This window comes from Vigna angularis, chromosome 5 (assembly GCF_016808095.1).
Source record: "Vigna angularis cultivar LongXiaoDou No.4 chromosome 5, ASM1680809v1, whole genome shotgun sequence".
In the NCBI taxonomy this organism is placed as follows: Eukaryota; Viridiplantae; Streptophyta; class Magnoliopsida; order Fabales; family Fabaceae; genus Vigna; species Vigna angularis.
This window is the reverse complement of record NC_068974.1, coordinates 36,055,840-36,083,769: the sequence shown is the minus strand read 5'-3', so window position 1 is coordinate 36,083,769 and position 27,930 is coordinate 36,055,840. Positions and strand designations below refer to the sequence as shown.

The window sequence follows — 27,930 nt, the reverse complement described above, 5'->3', positions numbered from 1 at the left end:
GTTATCTGGATTGCAGGCTGAGCTGCTTCAAGAGAATAATAAAGATGAAGGTGGTTATAGTACACCCTTTAACCAACATGATTTTTACAATAAGTTTGACTGTGAGGGAGGAGTTTACAGCCATGAAACCGTTATGAAGGAAATAGTACGTCGAAAACGTTACAAAAGCCGAGTTTGTAGAACTCCCTACACTGGATATAGTCCAAAACTTGATTGATTAATGTAATTTGTGATTATTCCAGTATTAGGTTGATGTTTAATTATGGATAGTTGTATTTCGAACATTTTTCTTTTGTATTGGTGATAAAGAAAGTGGTTGTTTCAGTATTGAATGTTATATTAATTCCATTTCTTGTTTGGTAGTAGTGGGAAGTTTTAATTGTGGTAGTTATATGAAATGTCCAGGTGTGAGGATGCTGTAATCCATTACAGGAGACTTGTAATCGATTAATATTACAAAAAATCTCATTCTGTACGATAAGTATGTTTGCGCTACCCAGACATGGTTGAATAACTCCTCAGTAGTGTTTTTTGACTGTTCACAGGTTCAGAGTTCATGGAAGGGAAACCTAAGAGAAATTAAAGGTACTGTAATCAATTATAGGGGAGTCGTAATCGATTAATATAACAAAAATGTCACTCTGTACAGAAAGTATGTCTGCGGTACCCAGAAATGGTTGAATAACTCCCCAATAGTTTTGGTAGTGTTTTTTCAGTGTTCCCATGTCCAGAGATCATGGCAGGGAAACCTGAAACAAATTAAGGGTGATGTAATCGATTACTAGGGACTAGTAATCGATTAATAAAACAACAATCTCATTCTGTACGAAAAGTATAACTTCTCTACCCAGACACGGTTGAATAACTCCCTAGTAGTGTTTGTTCGTGTTATTTCAGTGTTCCTAGTTTCAAAGTTCATGGCAGGCAACTTGGGACAAATTAAGGGTGTTGTAATCGAATAAAGGGGACTCGTAATCGATTAATATTACAAAAATGTCATTGTGCACCAAAGGTATGTCTACGCTACCCAGACATGGTTGAATAACTCCCCAGTAGTGTTTGGTAGTGTTTTTTCAGTCTTTCGAGGTTCAGAGATCATGGCAGGGAAACCTAGGACAAATTAACGGTGTTGTAATCGATTAATTAGGAGTCGTAATCGATTAAGATTACAAAAATGTCATTCTGTACCAAAAGTATGTATGTTCTACCCAGACATGGTTGAATAACTCCCCATTAGTGTTTGTTCGTGTTATTTCAGTGTTCCCAATTTCAAAGTTCATGGCAGGAAACCTGGGACAAATTAAGGGTGTTGTAATCGAATACAAGGGACTCGTAATCGATTAATATTACAAAAATGTCGTTGTGCACCAAAAGTATGTCTACGCTACCCAGACATGGTTGAATAACTCCCCAGTAGTGTTTGGTAGTGTTTTTTCAGTCTTCCCAGGTTCAGAGATCATGGCAGGGAAACCTGGGACAAATTAACGGTGTTGTAATCGATTAATTAGGAGTCGTAATCGATTAATATTACAAAAATATCATTTTGTACCAAAAGTATGTCTGTTCTACCCAGACACGGTTGAATAACTCCCCAGTAGTGTTTGTTCGCGTTATTTCAGTGTTCCCAGTTTCAAAGTTCATGGCAGGAAACCTGGGACAAATTAAGGGTGTTGTAATCGAATACAGGGGACTCGTAATCGATTAATATTACAAAAATGTCATTGTGCACCAAAAGTATGTTTGCGCTACCCAGACATGGTTGAATAACTCCCTAGTAGTTTTGGTAGTGTTTTTTCAGTGTTCCCATGTCCAGAGATCATGGGAGGGAAACCTGAAACAAATTAAGGGTGATGTAATCGATTACTAGGGACTAGTAATCGATTAATATAACAATAATCTCATTCTGTACGAAAAGTATAACTTCTCTACCCAGACATGGTTGAATAACTCCCCAGTAGTGTTTGTTCGTGTTATTTCAGTGTTCCCAGTTTCAAAGTTCATGGCAGGAAACCTGGGACAAATTAAGGGTGTTGTAATCGAATACAGGGGACTGTAATCGATTAATATTACAAAAATGTCATTGTGCACCAAAAGTATGTCTACGCTACCCAGACATGGTTGAATAACTCCCTAGTAGTGTTTGGTAGTGTTTTTTCAGTCTTCCCAGGTTCAGAGATCATGGCAGGGAAACCTGGGACAAATTAACGGTGTTGTAATCGATTAATTAGGAGTCGTAATTGATTAATATTACAAAAATGTCATTCTGTACCAAAAGTATGTATGTTCTACCCAGACATGGTTGAATAACTCCCCATTAGTGTTTGCTGAACCCAGACATGGAAGGATCTTTATAGTAATAACTTGAACTTGGAATACTTGAAAATTGAATAAATAAATAATGTATTCAATAACATAAGAACTTCTTGGAGTACTTTATAACAATAATAAAAACCATGTACATTAATAGAATGACTTAAGAACATTACATCAAAACACAGTGTTGGGGGCACCCTATTCCTGTCAAATTGCCTTATAACTACAGCCACACCCACAAGTTCCCAACAAAACCACCTACCAGGTCATGCTATCTCAATCAACCCATAGTACTTAGTAGCAGCCCATAACTGGGGAGCAACTCAGTCATAACAGTGGACCAACCATGCACTTTCGGTAATCAATCAACCCAAAGTACAAATTACTCCAACGTACTAAATGGGGAGTTGTTCAATCAAAATAGGGGAGCAGCGATGCAGTTACACCATCGCCAATGTCAGTCAAAAGTGGTGGAAGCTTAAGGGCTACTCGTTCTTCTTCTACAACAGTTCTAGAAGCAGCTTCGTCATCTGCAGGTTGTTCATGTTGTTCATCTGCAGGTTGTTCATGTTGTTCATCTGCAGGTTCTTCATGTTGTTCACCTCTAAAGGATCTACAATTTCTAAACACCACTTAAACGGAGTTTGTAAAATGCGCATCTTATGTCTCGCTGGCAGTAAGGAATTCATGTTGGCAATGTACGATGTATCTATCCAAGCTCGAAGGCGCCACTATAAAACAGTTCAAAATTATAACAGTCAATTCGCTTCTCCAAAACAACAAAGAAAACATTCCTGTTTACTGTCTACTTACATTGTTATTAGAGGATTCCATTTTCAACTCTAAAAATAGCGTCTGTCAAATATTCACCTACAATAGCAAAGGCTGATCAACTTACTATTACTCAAACTCCTTCAAAAACACAAGTACCCATACCATGGAGTCAGGAATCCTGAACTCAGCTTTAAAACATAGATTACACAATCAAACTCACAATAAACGGGAAAACGAAACAACCACATACATAAATGACGAAACGAATAAATGGGAAAACACGGGTTCGCCAACAAAAAACCGTGCTCAAATCTCCAAAAAACGAAAGCGAACAAGGGCATACAAAATACCTTGCGATTAATAGTCAACCCAACCAACCAAGGAACAAGGGCGACAGCCAAAAAACCACTCCTTTCATGAAAATGTGACAACGCTTGCCCCTTCAATACACTTCCTCCCAACACTTCAATGGTGGACGGAGACAAAGGACTTCAATAGTTCCAAACACGATTTCGTCGGTCAAGAAAGACCATCTCGTTGGCGTGCCCAAAGTTCAGAATGGTGGACGCAGAGTTTGGGAGTTCATTTGGTGGAAAGCCAAGTTTCGAATGAATAACTTGGACAGAGAGAGTTTCGGGAAGAGAATGGGCGCCAACAGGTTATTCCATAAATGCCCTTCAAATCAGGTTTTCTCCTTTTCAAATTTCCTATTAAAACAGCAAATCACAGCAGCCCACGTGTAGTTGTTAATTTGTTGTCAAATGGACGTTGTCGAAGAAACGTTTTCCAAATGGAAATGAGATAGAAGTTCTAACGTACGAGTCCTAGTAACGTGTTCTCTACTACTGAATAACATTTTCGCTCCTCAAAAAATAATCCTAATATCACTTCGCGTTGTTCCTCACTCTCAAGCAAACAGAGCAAGACACAATTTTTCAGTGACCTGCACCCTTCTTTTATGACAATATTAAAAATATATATCTATAATTTGATATATGCAAAAAGATTGAATGGTGCAAACAATTTGCAAGCCAAATAGCAAAGCAAAAATGAATAAAGCACTTGGAATTCGTTTGAATTCGATCTCTTGATATCATCAGCATTTTCCATCAACGATCTTTGAATCCTTAATGATAACATCATTCACTTTGACACCTTAAACATGGTTGAATTGAATCATGTGTATTTTCTTTATTGGTTTAACGAGTGAAGGCATAGAGGACGAGAAAAACGTAGATAAGAAGCGCAGAGGGAACAAGAACGAGCAAGGGAGCCACCGCAGCGAAAGTATGAGGACTCCCACAAGCAATGGTTCCCAACTTGATCTGCACCAAATCCACAAGAGCCACCACCAGAAACCCGCATCCGAAAACCGACCCAAAAGCCGAAACCAGAGTCCCCAACCTCAAAACCACCGTGTTAATTTTCGCAACACTGTGGACCCAGCTGTTGTTGTTGTTGGCTCCCAAAACGTCACCATCGTCGACTTCCTTGCTGAAGTTGATCACGTTTTTGAGAGCCAAGGCGATGAGGCTTGAGAAGAGGAAGGAGCTGAAGGAGTAGACGTGGAATGCGATGAGGCCTTCGGAAATGGAGGTTCCGGCGGCGCAGTCGGTGTCGTCAGCGTCTATGAGGGTGTTGGTGGTGCTGGTGGTGGTGATGCCGAGGAAGAGGGCTAAGGTGAAGAGAGAGTTGACGTTGACGATGCCATCTAAGGCCATTATGTGAATTCTGGTGGTCGTCATCTTCCGGCGAGACACGTTGGACATTTCCGGTGATGAAACCAAACCTAAGAAAGATAGCATTATATTTTTCTTCGCATAAAACCGCAAATGTGGTTTTGTTTTCTCAACTCAAGGATTGTGTTTTGTATTGCTTGCAAGCAACCATTTAACGAATGCGTTACAGTGTGTTGAGAGTGGCGTATAAGCTTACGTTTGGAACCAAACCCAGTTAACTTGTTTCCTTCTCAAATCTGTGCAAAAGGTAACATTGTTAAAATAAAAAATAAAAGTTAAAAAGATGAACCTTTACTTTTGTGTAAGAAAGAAAAACTGCAACGAATAAATGTTTGAAATCACAATGCATTATTCATAGTAATCTTATTCTTCTTACCGTTAATGTAACCTCTTATATGTTTCACGTTTGTAGTTTCGAATTCATATTTTAAATATAAAAAAACAAATATAATCACAATAATTTCAGTGGATAAAAATTTTTGTGTTTGGTTTCACTGAATACGAAAGCAAATATACATTTAATTTAATATTGTTGCAGGGAGCAATAATGATCATAATCCCTCTTTAATTTGTAGACAACACCTCAAAATCCATGAAAAGGAGGGGGAAAGAGGTGCAACGATTTGAATAGAAAGAATGATGGTTTATAGTGTTTCTTTAATTTACAGATCAAATTCTCTTAATCTATTCTAAAAGAAGTACTTTCAAGTTTAAAGTGTTTTAAAACATTGAATCAGAACGAAACTGTTCCAAGGACATAAAATTTTGGTTAATTGGGATTAAAACAGAGGATGTATAACATTGACTAGCCATTTGCAAGCTAAGAAGCCAAGACAAGACAATACAACAACAGAACTGATCGTGGAGTACACCAGCTGTGATCACAGCACAATTCAGATAATACAAAAACTAAATTACAGATTCCAATTTCATAGACTGCTAGAATTTGATCCCTTCCCCAGAACTTAAGTTACAACTGTGTCTCCTCAAGAAGGATCATCTTTTTCACTCAAAATCGTTGCCCTTTGGAATCTCAATTTATCAATTTCCCTCCCAAGATAATCTAAAGTTGTGTCTGTGACATGGTTAGGGGTGCATCCAGCGTCCAACATCATTTTTAAGAACTTATAAGCATCCTTCAATAGCCCTGCCTTGCTGTGAACTTCAATCAATGTATTGTAAGTGACAACATCGGGATTTATTCCACTGCTCCTCATTTGCTCAAAGAGCTTATTCACCTCATTGATTCGGCCTGCCTTCCCCAGAGCATTGATGAGAGTGTTATACATAACTATGTCAAGATAACCTCCCTGCTTCAGTAGCCTATCAAGAACAGCACTAGCTAGATCAGCTCGTCCCATCTTTCCTAAACCTTGAAGTATCATATTGTATGTAGCTATATCAGTAGGACAAAATTTTTCTCCCATTTCAGCCAGAACAGCCCAAGCCTCAGTGAAATAACCCTTTTTGACAAAAGAACTCATGATAGAATTATAAGAATAACTCACTGGACTCACACCTGCATCACTGAAAATCTCAAACAATTTGCAAGCCAAGCTCAACTTTCCCTTTGCCAAAAATATAGACAAGAAAGTATTCACCATATCAACATCAAAAGAATCCGGTCCTTTTTCTTGGACTCTTTGACCGCGAGAAGGAGCAAAAAGCTGGGAAGAATAGCCAGTAGAGCACATTTGATTGGCCAATTTATCCATGTGAGGTGATGATGACCACTCGTCAATCCCATCGAAGGAAGTTTCCTCTCCATCATTAATGTTGGTGGTATCCTGAGCACCAGTCATGAAGCTCATGATGTCACTAAAATCTCCTCTGGAAGGGAACATAGGTGAGTAATCCTTTTTCTTTCCAGGAGGGTTCTTCATAGAAGCCTCCATTCCAGTTTTCCACTTAAGAACGGAAAGTACCAAATTACCTTCTCTGATATGCTTCATAAGCCGGTCCGTCCAATCCCAGCGACCGTGCCTATGAATGCTAATCAGCAGGGATGTTATGGTGACAAGGTCAACAGTAAAACCTCTGCTTTCCATTTCTTCCACCAACTGCAGCGCCTCCTCCAGTTGACCCTCCTTACAAAGCTGCAACACAACAATGCTGTAGGTAATCCCATCCACAAATTGGCCCTTCTTCTTGAGGTCACAAAACATAGTATAAGCAGCTTCCGCCCTGCCATTCCTAAGCAGCCCATGAATGAGAATATTATAAGTCCAGCAAGAAGGTCTCACCCCTTCTTGAACCATTTTCTCAAACAGCTGGCAGGCTTCAACAACCTTGGTGGCCTTAAAATGTCCATCCAGCAGAGAATTATAAACAAGCGTATCCGGACGGAACCCATGGCTCTGCATGTGGTTAAAAACCCTTGTGGCATCACCCATTCTAAAAGTTCTGCAACAGGCATGAATTAGGTTTGTGTAGGTGAAGCGATCAGGTTGGTGAGCTGAGCCATTGAGCTCCTCCCACACAACAAGCGCATCGTCCACCTTGCCAAGCCTGCAAAGCGCAGTGATGAGACTGTTGTAGGTGCACAAATCAGGGGCAACCAACCCCTTACCATCGTCCTTCATCTCCTTGAAGAGCGCGAAGCAAGTAGCCAAATCACCCCAACAACCAAATGCATGAATACACACATTGTAACCCGACGAATCAAACGAAAATCCTTTCTTCTCCCTCAATTTTGTAAAAACTTGCTTAAACTCCACCCTCATATCTGCTTTTCTCAGAGAAACCAACAATTGGTTGCACGCGATGGACTTCGAATCGACGGCGTCGAGGAGCTTGAAGAAGATGGATAACGCGAAAGAGAGTTGGTGTTTTGTGAGTAAAGCAGCGATGAGGGTATTGTAGATTGTGGTGGCATCGAGGTGAAGGTGCTGCACGTAATCTAATAATTGGAAAGCTAAACTGAAGTTCGAGGAGAGAATGAAGGAGTGGAGGAGAAGGTTGAGGGAGTGGGGATCGAGAACGACGCCGTCTTGCGTCATGGAATGCAGAACGGAGGGGATGTCGGAGAAGAATCCGCCGCCGGAGAGGGAGCGGAGGACGAGGGAGTACGCGGCCGGGGAAGGGTTGTGGTGGGAGCGGGTCCATTCGAAGAAACGAAGCTTTTGCGAAGGGTGAATCGATTGGTTGGAAAGGATTCTCAGAACAAGGGGCTGGGTGAGTCCGAGAGCGACGGCGCGTGGGAGATTGAGCGTTGCAGAGTGAGAGTGGGATAGCGTGTTGGTGATAGAGGCCGCCACCAAGACCTCTCCCAACTGTTTCCATTGCCGCATTACACTCTCAACGTTAGTAAGTCGAATTGAAACTCTAAAATTCCGTTTCGAAATCAATGCGACGCCGTTTCGGCGCGTTAAGACTTGGGCCCACTGAACCAACTTCTAGGCCCAGTTTGCAGTTACGGGTGGGGGACACTGGTCAAACACTGCCTTAACACTTATCGTAAAAATAAATAAATGTAAACATAAATAACTCTCATTTTCATCGTTTCATTCTTCTCCAACCACTTAGACATTAGTAAATAAAACCCAACTGCTTTGGAATTGGAATCATTTGGTCTGGTATAGTGGCAGACTAAATAACAATAAATTTATATTTTGACAAACTCTATTGATTTAGTCAACAATTGAATAAGTTTATGAATACATTCTATAAATATACAAACTATAATAGTATGTACACTTATGTCATGACAGATAACTTCATGTAACTTGACATTAAAAAAAGAAAAGAAAAACTCAAAGTTTGATTTCGTGGACAACTACTATTTAGACATATTTTATGGCAGAAAATGGAGACAGGAGACCAACTTAAATAATTTGTTTTTACCAAAGGAATGGTTGGTTATTTCCTTGGACATTGTTGGCTTTGACAACAATAAGTTAAGAGGAAAACAAACAGTGTTTTTGTGTCTCTCTTAACCACTTTCTCATCTTCCTTTCTAACATTTCATTTAGTTAGACCATGGTCTTTTAAATATTAAATTATGTGTGCTTTTAATATATCAAGATAATAAACATATTTTATTTTTAAAATTAACTCAATTTAATCGTCTTGTTGGTTTTTTTTTTTTCAGAAACAAATTCAAGACATTTCATTGATCACTGTATATAAATACTTGGTAGTGATATGTAATGCAAATCTTGAATTTGGCTTAGTGTCGGCAAGTAAATGTTATTAATTACTTAAACTTCTCAAATTAAATTACCATTTTCTATTAGTTTTGTAGTTATGAAATAATGATAGACAATTAGAACGGTAAATAATACAGAAAATTTTAAAAATAACATTTAAAGAAATAAGAGTATTATATGAGGTTAATATTTCATTTTATTAAATTTTTAATCCTTAAGCTCATAAAGTTTAAATAAACAATATATTTTTCCATCAATGTTTTAAATAGAAGAATTACGGTTTTAATCTATTCAACCTTACATTAAATTTACTTAAATAATTCGGTAAAAAACTTCTATATTCAAATTATTAATTATTAATATATATTTCATAGTAAAAATAACGTTCTTTGCTGTCTTCTTTATCGTGTATCTAAAGCTTTAACTTTGACATACATAGGCACTTATTCTTAAACTTAGACTGAGGCAGGTGCAGGAAGCACATGTTATCTGTACGTACGAGCGAACAGATATATATACACAAGTACATACCATGTCTGTACAAATATATACAAATGTCTATAGCTATTTTAAATGCTATATAGTGTAAATTGTTTTCAAAATCATCACTAAACCATAATCTATCTAATTTTTGAAATGAATTATAATTTATCTAATATATATATATATATATATATTTATTTTGAATGAAACACTTTTTACTGTAAAAAATGAAAAAGTATAAAAGAAATGTGGATTTCGTTTTAGTGATTAAAATAAAAGGTAATCTGATTTTTTAAAGTGCTCTTGTATCTATTAAGTACTTTTTTTATTTTGGATGGTAATGTATTTTGACATTTTTAAAATAAAAATGTTTCAGTTTAATACAACCTCCTCCGATTATATTATTTGTTGAAAAGTTTATGAAGTGTCGAATCGAAATAAAGTTGAAAGTAATTTGAAGAATAAAAGAACGAAAAGAAAATAATTGAAATTGAGATTAGCCTTATTAAAAAGGTTGTGATTGGTTAGAAGAGGGAGGGAGAGCACAGAAGAGTATGAGGAGAAAGAAAACAGAGAAACAAAAAGGCAGTGTAACAGGGACACCCTGTCCTTAACGCACCACACCCCACCCTCCACCAGCCAGCCTGCCACACCCTACAACTTCATCACACAGACTTTGTCTTTCTCACATTCTTCAACACCACAAATTATAAATTAATAATAATAGTTAAACATTATTTATATATATTATATATATTTCTTTTTCTTTTCTTTCTAAAAAATGAACATATTTATTTGCGTTGGCGTTGCTTTCTCACTCGTAGACATTTCTGTTTTCTCCAGTTGGCCAATTCGGCCACTCTCCTTTTCCATCTCCACCAAAATCCCCTGCGGTTCCTCCGGTTATCCGAACCGCTCCGCTCTGCTCCGGTTCCCCACCTCTCTCTCTCTCAACTTTTCTACTTCGCTTAGTTAACAACTAAACACACTTCACAAACGAATTTCGTTTACCAGTTCGTCGCGGTCTTGCGGTGAGTTCTTTTTCTTTCCGATTCAGTTCGTAGAGAGATCCGTTTCGTCGTTTCGAGAATGTGTTTTTATGCGCGTGTGGCCACGCGCCGCTGTGCTCTCCTAACGGTTAGGTTTTGGATCTGGATGAATAATATGTGGTGTTCGGTGTTGGATCTGGCAGGTTTGAGAGATCGGAGGGGAGAGGAGCCATGACGCATCGAGTGGACCACGAGTATGACTATCTGTTCAAGATCGTTTTGATCGGAGACTCAGGTGTTGGCAAATCCAACATCCTCTCCAGGTTCACTCGAAACGAGTTCTGCTTGGAGTCCAAATCCACTATCGGAGTCGAGTTCGCTACCAGGACTCTTCAGGTACTTCTGCCTCCTTTTTCTTTGCTGATTTTCCGTAATGGACACGTGTGTTTTTCCTGATTGATTGTATTTCTTGATTTTGTCTTTTTATTTTCTTCTTTCTGCTTGGATTTCTGCCCGTTATTTGCATGTATATGTATTCGACTATGGTCTTTTTTTAGTCTTTGCTTGAAAGGATTGATTGAATAGCTTATTTATATCTCAGATCCTTTTCTTAGGAAATAAATATCAAGGTTTTAAGTTGCGCTGGTGGCTTTGCTGTGATCTTGACGTTTCATGAGTTTATGGACAAAATCCTTGATGTTGTGATCAAAATTACGATGACAGAGTGTTTTTCAAAACCTCTGATGAATATAATGTTTTGGAGAAATGATTTTAGCTTTCGGTGTTACGATCAAGTGGATGAGGATTTGGATTAATATTTTATGTAACATAATAACTAAACAGTTGTTTTAGCCTGATTTTTGTACCTTCAGATGAGATGATTGCTTCTCAGTTAAAAATTGATCAAGAAAATATCTTTGAACTTAGGACTAATATTATATGGTAATGTTGTGGAAATTTTTTGGTTATTTATGTTTGATGGTTTTCTTAATTGGATGGATGGTTGTCAATTGAATGAACAAGGTTTTAAATTGCAGTCGGAGGTTGTATTTTTGTCATGATATTTTGATGTTCCTGAAAATTACAAACTCAATGCTGGTGCAATGCCTGTTGCATTTGGAGGCTCACGAAACCTCAATCTTGCTGTCTTAATCACGGTTGCAGAAGGTTTTTTGAAAACCTTGATCATGAAGGCTTGTTTGCATTACAGCATTACTAATGGCTTTTTCTTTGTGTACAGGTAGAGGGGAAGACTGTGAAAGCACAGATCTGGGACACAGCAGGTCAGGAGCGGTACCGTGCCATTACCAGTGCTTATTACAGAGGAGCTGTAGGTGCTCTACTTGTATATGACATTACTAAGAGACAAACCTTTGACAATGTCCAAAGGTGGTTGCGTGAGCTGAGGGACCATGCGGATTCTAATATTGTTATCATGATGGCTGGAAATAAATCTGATTTGAACCATCTAAGAGCGGTTTCGGGGGACGATGGTCAAAACTTGGCAGAGAGGGAAGGTTTGTCGTTTCTTGAGACATCTGCACTGGAGGCAACCAACATTGAGAAGGCATTCCAAACCATTTTGACAGAGATTTATCATATTGTTAGCAAAAAGGCACTCGCAGCTCAGGAAGCAGCTGGTGGTACCACACTTCCTGGTCAAGGTACCACCATCAATGTTGGGGAGGCATCTGGGAATACAAAGAGAGGGTGCTGCTCCACTTAGTTGTGACATTTGAGGGAAAAACGTTGGTAGCAGATAGTATTTTTCCCCCCAATTCTGTTTTGCCCTTTTCTCTTTTTTATCTTTTTTAATTTTTTTTCTTTATGGGTGAGAGAGACACATGTAGATTACATTTACTCCATTGAGTTGCAAAAACGAAGTCTGTGAAATTTATAAAACAATACTCTTGCTAGTTTCTTTGGATTATCTATTCTGTGATGTGATAGTTTCTAACGAGTTAATGTAATATTTGAACAGCGGACAGAAATTGATGATAAAATGTGATGGTTAACGGTAATCTAACACTTCAGAGAGAGGTCATGTAAGATATACACCTTCTGTCTGGTTTTTGTCGATACATTGTTGTTACAAGGCTAAACCTGTGACCTGCTTGGCAGTGTATAATAATCTCTCTTGCAAGTTCTTCTACTCATTGGCTGATTCAGGAGGTAAAATCAAGCGCCTAGTTTGCAAGTAGATAATTACAAGCACCTCGCTTATGGGGGAAAGCAACTTTTTTGTCATTATAATTAAAATTGCAATGAATTTGGAATTTTGTGTTGTGGAATCCGTACTGCAATCAAACAGAATGCAACTCCAGATTGCTTTCTAGAACGTCAATCTTAAGTGTTCTTATTTTGCATTGAAAAACCAGAGTTTCACATTGGTAACTCACGTAGTAAAGGTTGATGTTGGAAATTGGCATCCATTGCTAATATCATATGATAATTAAAGCGGTGTTATGACCTTAAAACATTTACATTTAGTTGTATTTTGATTGTTTTACGTTGCTCTACTGCAAATTTAGGGACACTTTGGTCGTATTCTGTTCACAAGCTACAGTGTCGGTTACAGCAATACAAAATTTATTACAATATTATCTGTTCAGTGCAATGTCTGTGTTTACACAAGAATTTGATCTTAATACAATTGTTTTGGTATCTTTTTATTTCAACTTTTTACATTCCAATCTTCACATTAATGTATATTAACCGATGAGTGGATATAACGGTTAAGAATAATGCACTTCCATATTGTTTGAGATAATTCATTAATGCAAGAAAGAATCTTAATTTCTTGCAACAAAATCTAATTTTTTGCAAAATACGTAGTTGGACAAGAAAAAATATCAGCATATTAGTGGTTTTTATAATAGATATATGCGGTGTACTTGTCTTCTGTTGGATAAATTGATAAATATTAGTAACATTAGTAGTTTCATGGACACTCCTTTAAATTTTCTAACTAAAGTGTGTGTGTGTATATATATATATATATATATAATGAAACACACAAAAAACAATAGCAGTGATTGGAGCAAGAATATTATTCTATTTTTTTAACGGGAATGCCTCACGTATTGATGGCAAGGACGCATAAGGTTGATCATGATTTATGTGACACAATTTTAGCTAAGAAACATAGAATACTGGATGAATTCTTCCTAAATTCGGAAGCTTCAATTTATAAACAACCTTCCCAACTTTCTGAATGATGGCAAAGGGACCAAACTCACTTCAAATTGCACATCCTTTCTTTTTTTTATCAGCATACTTCTTTTGAATCTGTTGTGTCCTTTGCAAATTCATTTCCAACTTTTACAATATAGCATCTCTTGTCAACAATTGTCCTTTCACAGCAATGGGATCTTCCATGAAGGACATATTTTAGTAGTTGGGGGAGAACACAGTTATAAACAACTTTGAGTGTTATACCACTATTCTGCCTAAGGAAGAAACTTGGACCATTCTTTTGGAGAGTCAAAAGTGAAACATCCGAAATACATTTCCAAACATTTGTTGAGAATCTCGGATTGGCCATCCAATCGAGGGTGATATGTAGATGACATTTTCCATGTACCACTAATTTATCACAAATATTTTCAAAACTGACTAGTGAACACTTTATTTTTCCAAGATTAGTTGCTTTACGGAAAGACAAATTGGTTATTCCCTCGTAAGCTTTGGTTAAATGTATAGGAGTTTTATAGTTCACTAATAGGAGGTAGTCCTGGATTTAGAAAAACATTGGCTTGAATCTTGCTCAATTTCATTGTAAGGATATCCATAAAGATGTCAAGGAGTTTGTGTAAACTTGCTTTGTTTGTCCAGAGACAGAGTATTGGTATAGCACTTCTTATCATCATAGTATTGGGATCACTCCATTTAAGATTCTCTATGACAGAGACTATCCTATTCTGATCAAGTAAACTTTTGATCGTAGTGATCGCATTTTAGTCCAGGAACAGTTAGTTCAAAGGGACTTAAGACTTAAAAGGATTGAAACTTAACCTCCATAAGGCTTAATAGTACTTAAAAATGTTTATAAGATAAGGAATCCATTGGAGTTGAAGACGAGTGACGAGGAAAGAGGAATAAAAGATGCAATTGCTTGTAGAGACAAGGAAGGACAATACATTAACAAAGATTGTTTTGATCATTGTGTGTTAAACTTGTAATTATTACACTTTTCTCTACATTCTTGCTTACAATGACAACCCCCAACTTGACATCAGGCAAGCAAATCCTCATCTTTCGATGTTGTAGCTTTAAATGGATCATGGTGATTTCTTCATATTCATCTACATTATGCTCTTCAGTGTAATGGAGTTTGTTTTTACTGTTAAAGAGAATAGGGAAAGAAAGGATAGATGGAGAAATTGAGAGACAGGTTGATGAGTTCATTCACTCTTCACATATAACGAGCAGGGATATTAATGATAGGGAAAACAATTGAGACTTATTTAATTTTGGATGATTTTGTGCATAATAGTCTTGAGTAACAGAATTTCAAACTTGTCTATTCTTAGCAATCTTAAAATCAAACATGAAACATTTTTTTGTGCTGTCTTAAACTTTTAGCATATCAAATTCACTCTTAAGTCAAAACATTAAAGAATAAACCCCACTTTTTAAATTTTTATGACTATGCATCAACCAATTATTCACTAGTAAAGGAGAGGAAAAATATTTGCCTTACTCAATTTGTATGGTTACATGCTGTATTTGATATGTTTTTTCACAGTAGTGTTTAATCATGCCTAGTAAATCAATGGAACTTATGCCAGGTTCAGCCACTACATGGCAAGAAAGAACAAGTTTTCCAACAGTTATAGCCCAAATGTGCAAGTCATGAACATCCTGCACTCCCTTGATATTTCTAATGCCATTTTCCAGCTTGCTGATATCTATCTCACTTGGGGTCCTTTCCATGAGAATGCCACAAATATTCCTAAGCATGGGAAGGGTAGCACTTAAAGATAAAACAGAGAATATAAGAGTGCACACAAGATCAACTATAAACCACTTAGGTTCAGCCCATATTATGGCTCCAGCAATCATCACTCCAACAGATTGAATCATATCAGCCATGACATGCAAATACGCCCCCTGAAGATTTAGGTTCAAGACATTTGTATTTCTGTGATTACTTGAAACCAGGGTAACGCTCTCCTCGTCACTTATCATAGATAGCTCCTTATTCCCATGATCATGGTCTGTGTGGCAGTGATGATGACTATGATCATGACCAGAGTCTTCACAACCATGATGATGATGATGATGATGACCGTGATCATGACCAATCCATGCAACCATGATAAAGTTAAGAACAAATCCAAATGTTGCAATAGCAAGCATGACCTTTCCATTCACACTGGCCTCTTGTAGAAGAATTCTACCAACTGCTTCATATATCAAATAACCAGATATCAACCAAATTAACTGAACAGATATAAGAGCCCCCAAAACCTCGAGACGATTGTATCCGAAAGATTGATGTGGTGTTGCCTCCCAACCCGAAGCCCACACTGCAAAGAGAGAGATAGAGAATCCAGTAATATCAGAAAGCAAGTGAGCTGCATCACCGATGACAGCTAGGCTGTGAGCTTTTATTCCACCAATAAGTTCCACAACCATGACAATACCATAGAAAACAATAAGACCACAAAGTTTCTTTGCCGACTTTGAAGACTCTTTTGATGTCACAACACTATTTTCATGTCCAGAAAAAGGACAGCCAGAACAACACGATGACTCTGCCTTCATAGGAAGAACATCAAGTCTTTCAGATGCAATGGGTATCTCAATTTCCTGCATTATCCTCTCTTCCACCAAGATTGGGGCTTCCCCGTTTTCCATTTGCTCCAGGAATCTGGGTACTTATAAACCCTAAACAAAACAAGAAAACCATTTAGAAAAAGTCACCCAAGGCTCAGTCTATTGTTAGATTGCCAACACCAACACCAACACCAGAACACCAGAAAGAGCATTCAAAATTACATTCCTATGTAGAAACAGCCAGAATTAGGTAAATTGTACATTATTTTACCATTTCAAACTAAAGCAATAAGATAAAAAAATGACATATTATCGGGTCAACGATAAATTGGACTTCTTCAATCTTAAGTGTGCAATCAAAATAAAATAAACAGAGATGGCATTACTTATTAAGGGGCTTGTTGGGAAAATCACTGAAAGTGCCGAAGCCAAACGCCAATTACATCATAAGGGGAATGAGTATTTTCGCACGTGACAAAATTTGATTTTGCAGAAAAGAAACGGAGGTAAATTAATGAAATAAATAAACCGTACCAGTGGAAGTGAAGCGGTGGTGGAACCGAGGAAATAGATTGGAAATTAAGAATGGTCTCAGGAATTGAGGGCTTAGGTCAGAGGAAGCGAGAGAGAGATTGGAAGGGAAAGAGAAAGGTATAGAAATGAAGAAAAACTTGACGTAGATGTTGATGTTGATGATGGTGACCACAAATTTAACCTGATGTTGCCGTGCGAAAAGTCTCTCCGTGGAGACTTTTCAATAGCCGGCAACAACCATGTACAGAAGAACCAAACAACATGTTTCTTATGTAGATTCCGTCCCTCACAAAATTAGAACAGATACCATTATACCAATACCATGCCATACGTTAGTTTTATTTTGCTAATTAATTTGTACGTTTCGAATGTAATTGCTTCGCCCAGAAAATGCTATTTACTTTTATTTATGATTTGAAAGCCAGTAAATAGTTTGGATTTGTCTTTTCTTATAATAGAAAAAATATCTGTTTCAGGAATAAAAGGTTTTTTGCTTTCGTATCTTGAATTTTAAGATGATATCACATCTTTTAATATGATAATTTTTTATGGTTAAAATTTAATTATAATAATATTTTATAATTGTAAGAAAATTCATTGAGATTTACTTCTAACTTCAAAAAATATAAGATTTAAATTGTCATAATGATTATTCACTAAAATTATAATTGGATATTATCTACTAATTACATAGGAAAATAAATAAATAAAGACCTCCCTCTATTTATTCTTAGCAACAGGAGTGCTTCTGTCCTTGGTTTTGAGTAATGACGCGGTCTTCCACATAAATGGTTTCATCTTGTAACATAAATTTGTTATATTCATTTTGTTTCATCTTTTCTTATATATATATATATTTCTTAAAATATATAAAAATTCATTTTTTATAATTGTTTTATTCTTAAAATTCACTTTTTTTTTAGGAAAAAGTATTTTTAATAATTTTTTACTATTGCTTATGTGATAATTCGTGAAAACAGTGACACATAAAATAGTGAGACATGAAATACCAAAAATTGTTAAAAATTGTTGTTAAAAATAATTGATGCTTTACAACTTTTTTACCACCGCATGCCACCAAGGAAGACCGTCCTCTGCTTCTCCAATTCGTCCCAGAGCGGTTTGAGAAATGAAACCATTAAGCCCACAAGACACACCAAAACAGCGCCGCACCGATTGACACCCTGCACGCGTTGAAAGAAGAGCTCACGCAACACAACACACGGAACATGCACCCTCTCCCAAACCTGCATCACCGAACAAACAACACCACCCTCGCACAAAAAACAGCAAGCACCTGCACCACCGCTTAGGCCACCGCCGCTACCAAGGAAGAGAAACCCTATACTCTCTTTTGTCTCAGAATATTATTGTTATATGAAGATTTTTACTTCCATCAACTCGAGGATGAGTGACTGAAGTTTGAGTTTTAAGGTGAAAACAAGCGCTATGTTTTATTAAAACCAGACAATAAACATGATGCATTCCAAAATACATTTAACATACTACACTCTCACTGCGAGATTGACAACTAAATGTGAATTCAAACTCAATTTAGGAAAGTACAGTCTGTTAATTTATTCTTAAATGAGACAGAAACCAATGCAATGAGAGTGTAACTGACTTGACAGAGAAAAAGTGAAAACTAAGGCTAGAATATATGGAGGCCATTAACACTGAAACCGCCATCAACACAAATGGTCTGTCCTGTGATGTAAGAAGCTGAAGGCAAGCACAGAAAGGCCACCAACGAAGACACCTCCTCTGCCTCTCCAATCCGTCCAAGAGGGATTTCAGAAATGAGACCACGCTGAACTTTTTCCTCTTTAAAGACCTGCAAGAACATGACATAATCATATCATGCCCTCAAAGAAAACAAATGACAAGAATAATCATACACTAACAGTGCAAACAAAAAGGTTACCTTATCCCCAAGAGGGGTTTTAATTGGCCCTGGTGCAACACAATTAGTCCTTATGTTGTCTTTCGCCCATTCACATGCCAGATTTTTTGTCACTTGGTTTATTGCACCTGCATGCCAATTACATATACCTTTTCAAATTACCAGCTACGGTTTCCTACTTTTTACTATCCATTACAATCTCTAGCTAGCTAACACTGCCACATGGAATGCAATGAACAATCACCTTTTGTTGCACTATAGATAATGGATACTATGTTTGTAGCTACAACACCAGCAACCGAGGACATGAAAATGATACTTGCAGCTTCTGAAGCTTTTAGGAGAGGATGTGCAAGCTGGCTTAAGTGGAAACAAGATTCAAGATTCGTGTTGATCAGAAATGCGAAATCTTTCGCTGTTAACTCCAGGGTTTCTTTCGGTATGTTTGTTCCCACGTTGTTTACCTACAATCCGCGCAAAATGTAAGCAGAATCCTATAAAATAACAAATAAAAACACTAACGCAAAAATCGTTCCTAACTAAAAAATGGATTTTGAACTATTTCTCACAGTATTAATTTAAAAAAAAAAAAAAAAACTTTAACTCCATGCTATTGAATTGAATGAATTACTGACAAGGATATTGAGTTTTCCATTGAACTGAGAAGAGACTCTAGCTATCAGCTCTTCTCTGTTAAGACGAGAGGTCACGTCACAGACCGAACCGGTTACTCTGTATCCTTTCGTGGTCCATTCGTTCAAGGATTCACTGAGTTCAGCTTCGTTTCGAGCACAAGTGTGTACAGTTGCCCCAAGTTGTGCCAACTCCTCTACAACAGCATATCTAGGATGTAGTACAAACATAAGATAAATTAACAACCAGAAACAATTCTCATGCAATATCCACTTATTTTGTATATCTTCTTGTTACCATCTTTTATTGATGCAAAACATTCTTACTAATTAACACAAAAGTTAAGCACTTTTTCCTCTAGATTTTGTTGTTAGTTGATAGTTAACAAGTTAATGGGTATTTTTCAGAGGGAAGTTTGAAATTTAGGAACAAAAGATGGAATGAAAAAATGGAAGAAGAAGGAGAGACGATAGTAACCCGATTCCTTTGGATCCACCGGTGACCAGTGCTGTCATTCCTTGCAAAGACCACCTACTGCTTTTGCTACTACTGTTTGTCTCACCCATTGTTTTCTCTTCAACGAAGGAGATGTTATGATGAGTGAAGATTCATAATATATAATAACTGATATGATTACCTTCTAAAGAACTTTATTTATAGTCATTTTCATTTTATCTGTGTACACAAAAACTAATTTGATAATATTGAACTTGCTGAGTTTTCGAAACTTATCCTTTTCTGCCTAATTTTGTGTGCAGCAAAAGTTGACTTAATGTAATCGGTGATTGAGATATTTGTTGGATACAGTTCCACGGATAAAATAATATATAAATGGGAGTGATATAAAAAATAAATTCGTGATAACTTAGCTCTGGATAATATCTCACTAATAAAAAGATATATAGATACACGTGTATATTTAACTGCATAACATCAATTTTTTTGGTGTGAGATCCATCACTTTTAGTTGTAGATCGACACATTATGTTAAATTATACTTTTATCGATTTAAGTGCTTATTTCCTTCATGCGAATGTACTGGCTCTCGTCTGTTTAGTTGATAAAAAAAATGGTTGGTCTCATGAAAACCTTTTAATTGTTATTGTGATAGTCACTCTTGTGAAATTGCTTAGCTAGTTTTTTATTCATGCATTCCACTACTCTGAGATTTTCTTTGACCATATTATGTACACTTTTATCGGTACAAAGTTGGAAAAACCTAGATGTGAGTCTAAAAATTTCACGTAAAGATGACAAAACTATATTTCATATAAGATAAAAAGATCAATAAATTTAATTCCATAAAAAAAAAATTGTATTCTTTCTCCATTAACTAATTAAATTTTAGATAAATGATTGTAATATGTATTTAACATTATTTTACATACGAATTTTGAAATTTATATACGAATTTTGATTGTATATATAAATTTAACTGTGATATTTTTTTAGTCAGAATTTTTTCCACTTATTTCAAAAGATTATTTGGATCTATATATATAAATTAGTTGTAACTTACCGAAAAAGTTCATTTCACTTTATATTCTTATTTTTTTATATTAAAAGTGCTTAAGAATTTTTTTATCTAAATAAATTTAAATTAATCTATGCATATAATCATTTTAGTTATAGATATATTTACTTTGTATTTTCTGAAAATATTTATAAATAACATTTCAAAAATTTAAGCATATAACATAATTTTATTACTTGATAAAACCGAGGAACACTATTTAGTGTTTTTATGGAGAAAAGGATAAAAGATTATTTGCGTTTTAGTTTTCATATTTAGAAATTTCATATTTCTCTGTAATTTTTTTTCATGTTATATATATGTGTGTAATTGATAGGATATAGAAATTAAAAACATAAAAGAGAGAGCAAGTCTAATTGAATAATAAATTAAATTAAAATGAAGATTATAAATATAATTAAGAACGCTTTTATCATTCTCCTTTCCTTAAAAGTATCATATTAGTTAGTATGTCAACACTTTTATTCTATCTCTATTTACATTCTTTTATTAAAAAAGAAAACCTTTATTTTAATCATAAATATACTTCCTATAAAAATATATGTTATTCATGAAAATGTAAAATTTTCTTCTTTATTTTTTGTTTTCGGTTTCTATGTAACCTGTGCAAAACGAAAACTTTTCTTTCGTAGAACAATTCGAAAATATACTGAATAGAGAAAGATAATTTGCGCAATGATAATATAATAAAAAAATAGATTGTTAATGAAACTCAAAATATATGATAAATTCATTGATTTCTTTAATAAAAAAAATACTAAAAAGCAATATAAAAATAAATCAATTATGTCTCGTGATTTACTTTTGACTACAACGAATTAGACGTTAACATGACACTTTTCGTAAATAATGTTAAATAACATTAACATGATCTTCGTTACGTTTGAAAAGTCTTCCATACGTAACTTTCTGCATCCAGGATGAAAACAAATAAAGTAAAGAGAACAGGTGTGATGAATCTGAGTTTGGATAACAAAAGCATGTTACATTTTTTCCAACTTTGTACATGAATCAATAAGCAAAAAAAAACATGTAAACAGGTACAATAATTTTAAGAGGCTAGTTTTCAAAGCATTTGTTTTTAGAAATAAAATTAGTTACGTCATTCACCAACCACCTATGACCTGGTTTACATCAAATTTACAATAGGTTAGATTGTTTAAAAATCTAAATCGAATTTATCTTTTAATAATAGTTTATTTTATTTTAAAAAAGTCACGTCTTTAAGCTATTTATGAAATTATTTTTGGCCTAATAAAGTGATTAGTATAAGTAAATATAAATAATAATTTCTTTGTAACGCTGGTATAAAGTAACAAATTCAAAATCACATAATTTACACTTTAACTTGTCAGATCCTTTCAGGAGATATTATGAGAAAGATTCAATGAAACTTGAGCTAAATTAACATGAAGAATTTATATTACTTTCATATAAAAATAGATATTTGTGAGGTTTCTCCTATCTTGCTGAATTTTATCATTTCTACTCAACATTGAATTTAAGTTTATATTAAGATCTTAAACGAGTTTGTGAGGATTTTCTTTTTAATCTTTTTAACCTTATTATTTTTATTTAATGTGAATTTAGACATGTATTTAAATTTTTAATGATATTAGAATAAAAAGTTCTCTTATTAATACTTAAACAAATACAATCTGATTTTTATATTAAAACTCCTATTAACGAAAGTTTAAATAAACATATTTCTTTTATGATGAACTCAGATATAAGAACGGGTTACTAATAAGAAGGAACATATACAGAAATTCAAAAAAAGAAATTTGAAAAAAAATAAAAAGTTACAACTTACAAATCATTTAAAAGTATACATATAGGAGTTTGAAGAGTGTATCGAATATTAGTTAACAAAAATATTCTTATATATTATGAATTCTAAGTTTTAAGATTAAAAAATTTGAATAATTTTTATTTTTTTATTTTAAATTAAAAATAAAAAATATTAAAATATCTCTGTGTTTAAAGTATGTTTCTTTTTATGAATAGGATATTTTTGTTAACTAAAATTTGGTCCACTTAAGAGATTATATAAGTTAACAAAATATATATATATATATATATATATATATATATATATATATATATAATTTATATTTTGTAAAGAGGTACATCTACCACTCTTTGAATATGTTACCTATTAAGATACTTGTGTTCAAAATATATTTCAAGAAATATATATTAATGTAAAGAAATTCACATTTTAAAAAATATATTATTAAAAAAATTAAATGTCTTCAAATTGAATATAAACAAAATATCATAACTTCCTTAAATTTTGAATTAGAGATAATATTTATGCAATTTGACTCACTATTACTGTTGAATCTCCTCTTAATTTCTTAAGTAATTAATTATACATGACTATAAATAAGAGTTTAAGTTAAGCAGAAAGGAAGTATATATATTAATTTGTTATTACTATTTAGAAAAATAATCTTTGATTGAATTAATTTAAAATATAATAAATTGTTAGGAACATATTATATTTTAATATATTGATTTATTCTGTTTTGAAAATTAAATTATGAGAGAATTCCATACAGTTTTACATCATAGAAAAATATTTGAAAAAATATTTTATGCAAATACCTAGAAGGTAAATAAGCTTGAGAATAGATAATAATGAATTAATGGTTTAGAACATGATGTTTCATGCTATACTATAGACTTGATTAAAAATTAAAATAATTGTAAAAATATTGGTTGTAAGATGCTTTTCATGAGTTCACAAATAATTATGATTGCTATTTTTATCATGTATGGTTATTACTTAGTTTCATTTAATTTATCATTACAAACGTTGTTTATAATCACATATTAAAAATACATACTATTATAAAAATTTAAAATTGAACCAATAATTTCTTGAGAATATGATAGTTTTATTTATCCAAGGCCTCAGTACGTTTGTCAATTAAAAAATATATATTTACGAAAATCTTGTCAAAGTAATTAATAAACAATTAAAAAAGAGAAATAATAATTTAATAACTTGAGAACTCGATACAATTTGGTGAATGGAGACATGAACATAAAACCAAACAATAAACATAATGCATTCCAAAATACATTTAACATACCCATAGACTGATAACATTTAAACCACACTCAGTACGAGATTGATAACTAATTGTTAACTCAAACACACCCATAGACTGAACTTAGGAAAGTACAGTCTGTTAATTTATTCTTAATGACACAGAAAGCAATGCAATGATAGTGTAACTGACGTAACACAGAGAAAGTGAAAACTAAGGTTAGAATAAATGGAGGCCGTTCACAGAGAAGCCGCCATCAACACAAATGGTCTGTCCAGTGATATAAGAGGCTGCAGGCGAGCACAGAAATGCCACCAACGAAGACACTTCCTCTGCCTCTCCAATCCGTCCCAGAGGGGTTTTAGAAATTACAGCATTCACAACTCTTTCCTCTTTCAAGTGCTTCAACAACACAACACAATAATATGATGTCCTCAGTCCACACAAAAAAACAAAACAAATGACAACAATAATCATACACTAACAATGCCAACAAAAGGGTTACCTTTTCCGCCAGAGGGGTTCTGATTACCCAAGGTGCAATACAATTACTCCTTATGTTGTCTTTGGCCCATTCGCATGCAAGATTTTTTGTCATTTGGTTCATTGCTCCTGCATGCCAATTACATACACGATTTCAAATTGGCTAGTTTTTACTACTCTAGCTACCTAACACTGTCACATGGAATGCAATGAACAATCACCTTTTGTTGCACTATAAATAACGGATACTATGTTTGTAGCTACAACACCAGCAATGGAGGACATGAAAATGATACTTGCAGCTTCTGAAGCTTTTAGGAGAGGATGTGCAAGCTGACTTAAGTGGAAACAAGATTCAAGATTCGTATTCATCAGAAATGCGAAATCTTCCGCTGTGAAATCCAGGGTATGTTTCAGTATGCTTGTTCCCACATTGTTTACCTACAATCCGTATGAAATGTAACCCGAAATCAAATAACAAATAAAAACACTAATATCGTCATATACTAATTCAATATTACAAAAAACTAGATTGTAAAGGAAAATGTACACAAAATATATATAACTTAAGTGTAAAACTAAATATTAACAAATAATTTGAAAACAATTTTGATAATGAATGAAAAAAAAAATCTAACAAATAATAAATTTTTCTACAAAACTTTGTTTATGACTTTGTGACAATATATATGTTAAAAATTAAACATTACTGAATGATCTCATATTTATCCCATAATAAATAAAATAATAAATTTAGCAAACAATAAATTTGATTAAAATAAGTTCTAATAATAATTCTATTACCATATTTAAAAATAAATTTAAATTTAATTCAATCTTATAAAATAAAATTTAAACGTACTTATACATTGAAATTTGGCTCCACATAGAATTTTCAACAAATACAAAAAGTTCCTAACTAATGAATGGATTTCAGACTTTCCTCACAATATTAATTTTTAATAGAAGGTTGAAAAATAACTTTAACTACATGCACTTGAATTGAATGAATTACTGACAAGGATATTGAGTTTTCCATTGAACTGAGAGGAGACAGTAGCTATAAGCTCTTCTCTGTTAACACGAGAGGTCATGTCACAGACCGAACCGGTTACTCTGTATCCTTTTGTTGTCCATTCTTTTAAGGATTCATTGAGTTCAGCTTCGTTCCGAGAACAAGTGTGTACAGTGGCCCCAAGCTCTGCCAACTCCTCCACGATAGCATATCTAAGTGATAGTTAACATGAGAGAAATTAATAAGCAGAAACAATTCTCATGCAATATCCACTTATTATACTTCTTCTTGTTACTATATTTTATTGGTACAAACATTCTTACAGATAAACACAAAAACTAACAACTTTTTCCACTAGCTTTCGTTGGTAACTGATAGCTAACAAATTAATAGGTATTTTTTAGAAATAAGTTTGAAATTGAGGAAGAAAAAGTGATGAAAAATGTGAAAAAAAGGAGAGATGATATGAACCCGATTCCTTTGGATCCACCGGTGACCAGAGCTGTCATCCCCTGCAGACACCATCTGCTGCTTTTGCTACCACTGTTCGTCTCACCCATTTCTTTTTCTCTTCGATGAAGGGTATGATGATATGATGAATGAAGCTTTATCGAATCTAATAATCGATGTTGTTACCTTCTAAGTGGCTTAATTTATAGTCACTATCTTCATAGAGAAAATTAAGAGTTAAACGTAAGCCATGATAAAGAATAGTTTGACATTTATCCCAACTGCCTAAAGGAATTCTTTTCCAAACTCCCTTGCTTAATTTCTGTGCAGGAAAAGTCTGATTGCATGTTTGGTTTATATACATTTTGTTCAGTAGCTAAAGGATTGAGAAAATCTAATCAATTGATAGAGCCCTGAACCCTAAAGACATGACTTAATGACATTAAATTTTTTAATTTGTTAAATGTGTTTGAAACTAACATTTAAATTACAATATGGTACATTATATAAAATTTCAAACACAGTATTTTATACGTCAAAAACATTTAATTTAATTAAATTAAAAAGATTATATCAATTTATTTTTAAAATTTAAGGATTAAAATGTATTTAAATTTGAGACAAAAACAAAATTATAATTTTGTGAGAGACAAAAAAATATATTTAACTTAAAATATTAATTTATTTGAAAGTATTATATAAACTTTTGATGTTTAAGGTTTGAATGGGCACGAAATTGGAGGAAAGTTGATTTACATTTCACTTCCTAAAATTTGCTTTAGCTGTTTGGTGCATAATATCACTTCAAATACAACTTTTCTACTTCAAGTTTGTAGACCTGTGAGTCATTAAGTTGATGTTTTAAGTCGATCTTTCTTTTGCTGAACCTCTAGTCGATTTTGCCTTATATAATCAACCGCCGTCAACTTCATAGACATTCTACAAAGCATTCACTATCTTCGTAGCAATAGAGCATAATTGGTTTTCAACGTAACGTCATAGATGTCGAACCACAAAATAATTAACGTAAATTATTAATGGATGACATTTTCGTAAATAAGTTGGGCATCTAGACGTCGGTTAGGAGGGGTCCCGACGTCTATAATATTATAGACGTCGGGGTCCCCTACCCGACATCTATATGCCTAACAGGTAGGTGAAAAGTCATTTTTTTCCGCTATATAGACGTCTGATCTCGCCATCCCCGACGTCTATATGCGATTATAGATGTCGGCCGCTTGTAACAGACGTCTATATGGCTGACAGGGTAGGTGAAAAGTTAACCTAGACGTCGGGCATCCTCCTAACCGACATCTATATGCGCCAGAATGTGAAAAGTCATTTTTTTTTGCCATTTAGACGTCGGATCCCACCACATCCGACGTCTATATACACCGCGAATATTAATTTTTAATTCGAATGGACGTCATATTAGTGAGGTCCCCGACGTCATATTAGTGAGGTCCCCGACGTCTAGTCGAGAATAGACGTCGGGCACTGGGGGCACCGACGTCTTGATTCTTGTTAAATCAGAAATCGCGAACCCGCGGTTACGCACACTTCATTGTCTTTCTCCTCGCTTTTTCTCTCCGCGACATTGCATTTCCAAGTACATTTTATCTATTTTGAACCGTTTAAACTTACTTTTACTCCGATTAAATTAGTCTTTGATGGATTATGTTCTATTTGAACCGATTAAAATGAGTTTTCGTTGTGTTTTCCTGTAGTTTTTCTCGTGTCTTTAGGTAGCGTAGTAGCACCTTCTCCCTTTGCTAGTTTCCTCTTAAGAAAAACTTGCGTCTTTTGTATCTCTTATAGCATTTCAACCCAAAATCGAACCTGAATCCTTGTCTAGTTCTCATGTCACCATATTCTTTTTCATTGGAGGTCGGAATGGAACTTTGTTTGATTGCAATCCATTTTGTTTGTGAAGCAATTTGATTCGGCAAGCGAGAAACCCAACTTCAACAATTTTTGGCCTAATAAAGTGATTGCTATAAGTAAATATAGAAAAAAAAAACAATTTCTTTGTAACGCTCGCATGAAGTAACAAATTCAAAATCACATAATGATTTACACTTCAAATTGTCAG

The 27,930-nt window shown here is 34.5% G+C and overlaps 6 protein-coding genes across 8 annotated transcripts; 1 reads left to right on the top strand and 5 right to left on the bottom strand.

Annotated features, from left to right (window-relative positions):
• Positions 1 to 4,155: 4,155 nt before the first annotated feature.
• Positions 4,156 to 5,071, bottom strand: LOC108319608 (uncharacterized). The gene has a single exon (XM_017550796.2). It carries the CDS (start codon positions 4,890 to 4,892, stop codon positions 4,287 to 4,289), a length of 606 nt encoding a protein of 201 aa, XP_017406285.1. The 5' UTR covers positions 4,893 to 5,071; the 3' UTR covers positions 4,156 to 4,286.
• A 508-nt stretch (positions 5,072 to 5,579) lies between these two features.
• LOC108319627 (pentatricopeptide repeat-containing protein At4g01570) lies at positions 5,580 to 8,133 on the bottom strand. The gene has a single exon (XM_017550822.2). The coding sequence runs from the start codon at positions 8,114 to 8,116 to the stop codon at positions 5,813 to 5,815; it is 2,304 nt and encodes a 767-aa protein (XP_017406311.1). The 5' UTR covers positions 8,117 to 8,133; the 3' UTR covers positions 5,580 to 5,812.
• A 2,115-nt stretch (positions 8,134 to 10,248) lies between these two features.
• LOC108319629 (ras-related protein Rab11C) lies at positions 10,249 to 12,365 on the top strand. Its single transcript, XM_017550824.2, has 3 exons — positions 10,249 to 10,488; positions 10,650 to 10,842; positions 11,687 to 12,365. The coding sequence occupies exons 2-3, from the start codon at positions 10,678 to 10,680 to the stop codon at positions 12,170 to 12,172; spliced, it is 651 nt and encodes a 216-aa protein (XP_017406313.1). The 5' UTR covers positions 10,249 to 10,488; positions 10,650 to 10,677; the 3' UTR covers positions 12,173 to 12,365.
• Positions 12,366 to 15,124: 2,759 nt separating this feature from the next.
• On the bottom strand, positions 15,125 to 18,032 carry LOC108319589 (metal tolerance protein B). 3 transcript variants are annotated; one of them, XM_017550765.2, is made up of 2 exons: positions 16,762 to 18,032; positions 15,125 to 16,338 (listed from the first exon to the last, which is right to left on the bottom strand). In XM_017550765.2, the coding sequence occupies exon 2, from the start codon at positions 16,306 to 16,308 to the stop codon at positions 15,145 to 15,147; it is 1,164 nt and encodes a 387-aa protein (XP_017406254.1). In that variant the 5' UTR covers positions 16,309 to 16,338; positions 16,762 to 18,032; the 3' UTR covers positions 15,125 to 15,144. The 3 variants fall into 3 exon arrangements, with proteins under 3 accessions (XP_017406254.1, XP_052734553.1, XP_052734554.1); XM_052878593.1 differs by having other exon boundaries at positions 17,827 to 18,032; XM_052878594.1 differs by lacking the exon at positions 16,762 to 18,032 and adding an exon at positions 16,614 to 16,755.
• Positions 18,033 to 18,188: 156 nt separating this feature from the next.
• On the bottom strand, positions 18,189 to 19,971 carry LOC108319623 (tropinone reductase). The gene is made up of 5 exons (XM_017550818.2): positions 19,775 to 19,971; positions 19,300 to 19,507; positions 18,909 to 19,128; positions 18,686 to 18,792; positions 18,189 to 18,595 (listed from the first exon to the last, which is right to left on the bottom strand). The coding sequence occupies exons 1-5, from the start codon at positions 19,861 to 19,863 to the stop codon at positions 18,413 to 18,415; spliced, it is 807 nt and encodes a 268-aa protein (XP_017406307.1). The 5' UTR covers positions 19,864 to 19,971; the 3' UTR covers positions 18,189 to 18,412.
• A 3,911-nt stretch (positions 19,972 to 23,882) lies between these two features.
• Positions 23,883 to 25,988, bottom strand: LOC108319622 (tropinone reductase homolog At2g29150). The gene is made up of 5 exons (XM_017550815.2): positions 25,860 to 25,988; positions 25,393 to 25,600; positions 24,595 to 24,814; positions 24,396 to 24,502; positions 23,883 to 24,292 (listed from the first exon to the last, which is right to left on the bottom strand). The coding sequence occupies exons 1-5, from the start codon at positions 25,946 to 25,948 to the stop codon at positions 24,110 to 24,112; spliced, it is 807 nt and encodes a 268-aa protein (XP_017406304.1). The 5' UTR covers positions 25,949 to 25,988; the 3' UTR covers positions 23,883 to 24,109.
• Between the last annotated feature and the right edge of the window lie 1,942 nt (positions 25,989 to 27,930).

What these genes read in the sequence shown, in the direction of transcription:
- LOC108319623 (XM_017550818.2), bottom strand. Translation starts at nt 19,863, where the DNA reads ATGGGTGAGACAAACAGTAGTAGCAAAAGCAGTAGGTGGTCTTTGCAA. An exon ending in GGTGGATCCAAAGGAATCGG is followed by an intron (nt 19,508 to 19,774) that starts GTTACTATCGTC and finishes ACTACATCCTAG; the next exon opens with ATATGCTGTTGTAGAGGAGT. An exon ending in AAACCCCTCTTGGGGATAAG is followed by an intron (nt 18,596 to 18,685) that starts GTAACCTTTTTG and finishes ATGTTCTTGCAG; the next exon opens with GTCTTTAAAGAGGAAAAAGT.
- LOC108319608 (XM_017550796.2), bottom strand. Translation starts at nt 4,892, where the DNA reads ATGCTATCTTTCTTAGGTTTGGTTTCATCACCGGAAATGTCCAACGTG.
- LOC108319622 (XM_017550815.2), bottom strand. Translation starts at nt 25,948, where the DNA reads ATGGGTGAGACGAACAGTGGTAGCAAAAGCAGCAGATGGTGTCTGCAG. An exon ending in GGTGGATCCAAAGGAATCGG is followed by an intron (nt 25,601 to 25,859) that starts GTTCATATCATC and finishes ACTATCACTTAG; the next exon opens with ATATGCTATCGTGGAGGAGT. An exon ending in GAACCCCTCTGGCGGAAAAG is followed by an intron (nt 24,293 to 24,395) that starts GTAACCCTTTTG and finishes GTGTTGTTGAAG; the next exon opens with CACTTGAAAGAGGAAAGAGT.
- LOC108319627 (XM_017550822.2), bottom strand. Translation starts at nt 8,116, where the DNA reads ATGCGGCAATGGAAACAGTTGGGAGAGGTCTTGGTGGCGGCCTCTATC.
- LOC108319629 (XM_017550824.2), top strand. Translation starts at nt 10,678, where the DNA reads ATGACGCATCGAGTGGACCACGAGTATGACTATCTGTTCAAGATCGTT. An exon ending in TCGCTACCAGGACTCTTCAG is followed by an intron (nt 10,843 to 11,686) that starts GTACTTCTGCCT and finishes CTTTGTGTACAG; the next exon opens with GTAGAGGGGAAGACTGTGAA.
- LOC108319589 (XM_017550765.2), bottom strand. Translation starts at nt 16,308, where the DNA reads ATGGAAAACGGGGAAGCCCCAATCTTGGTGGAAGAGAGGATAATGCAG.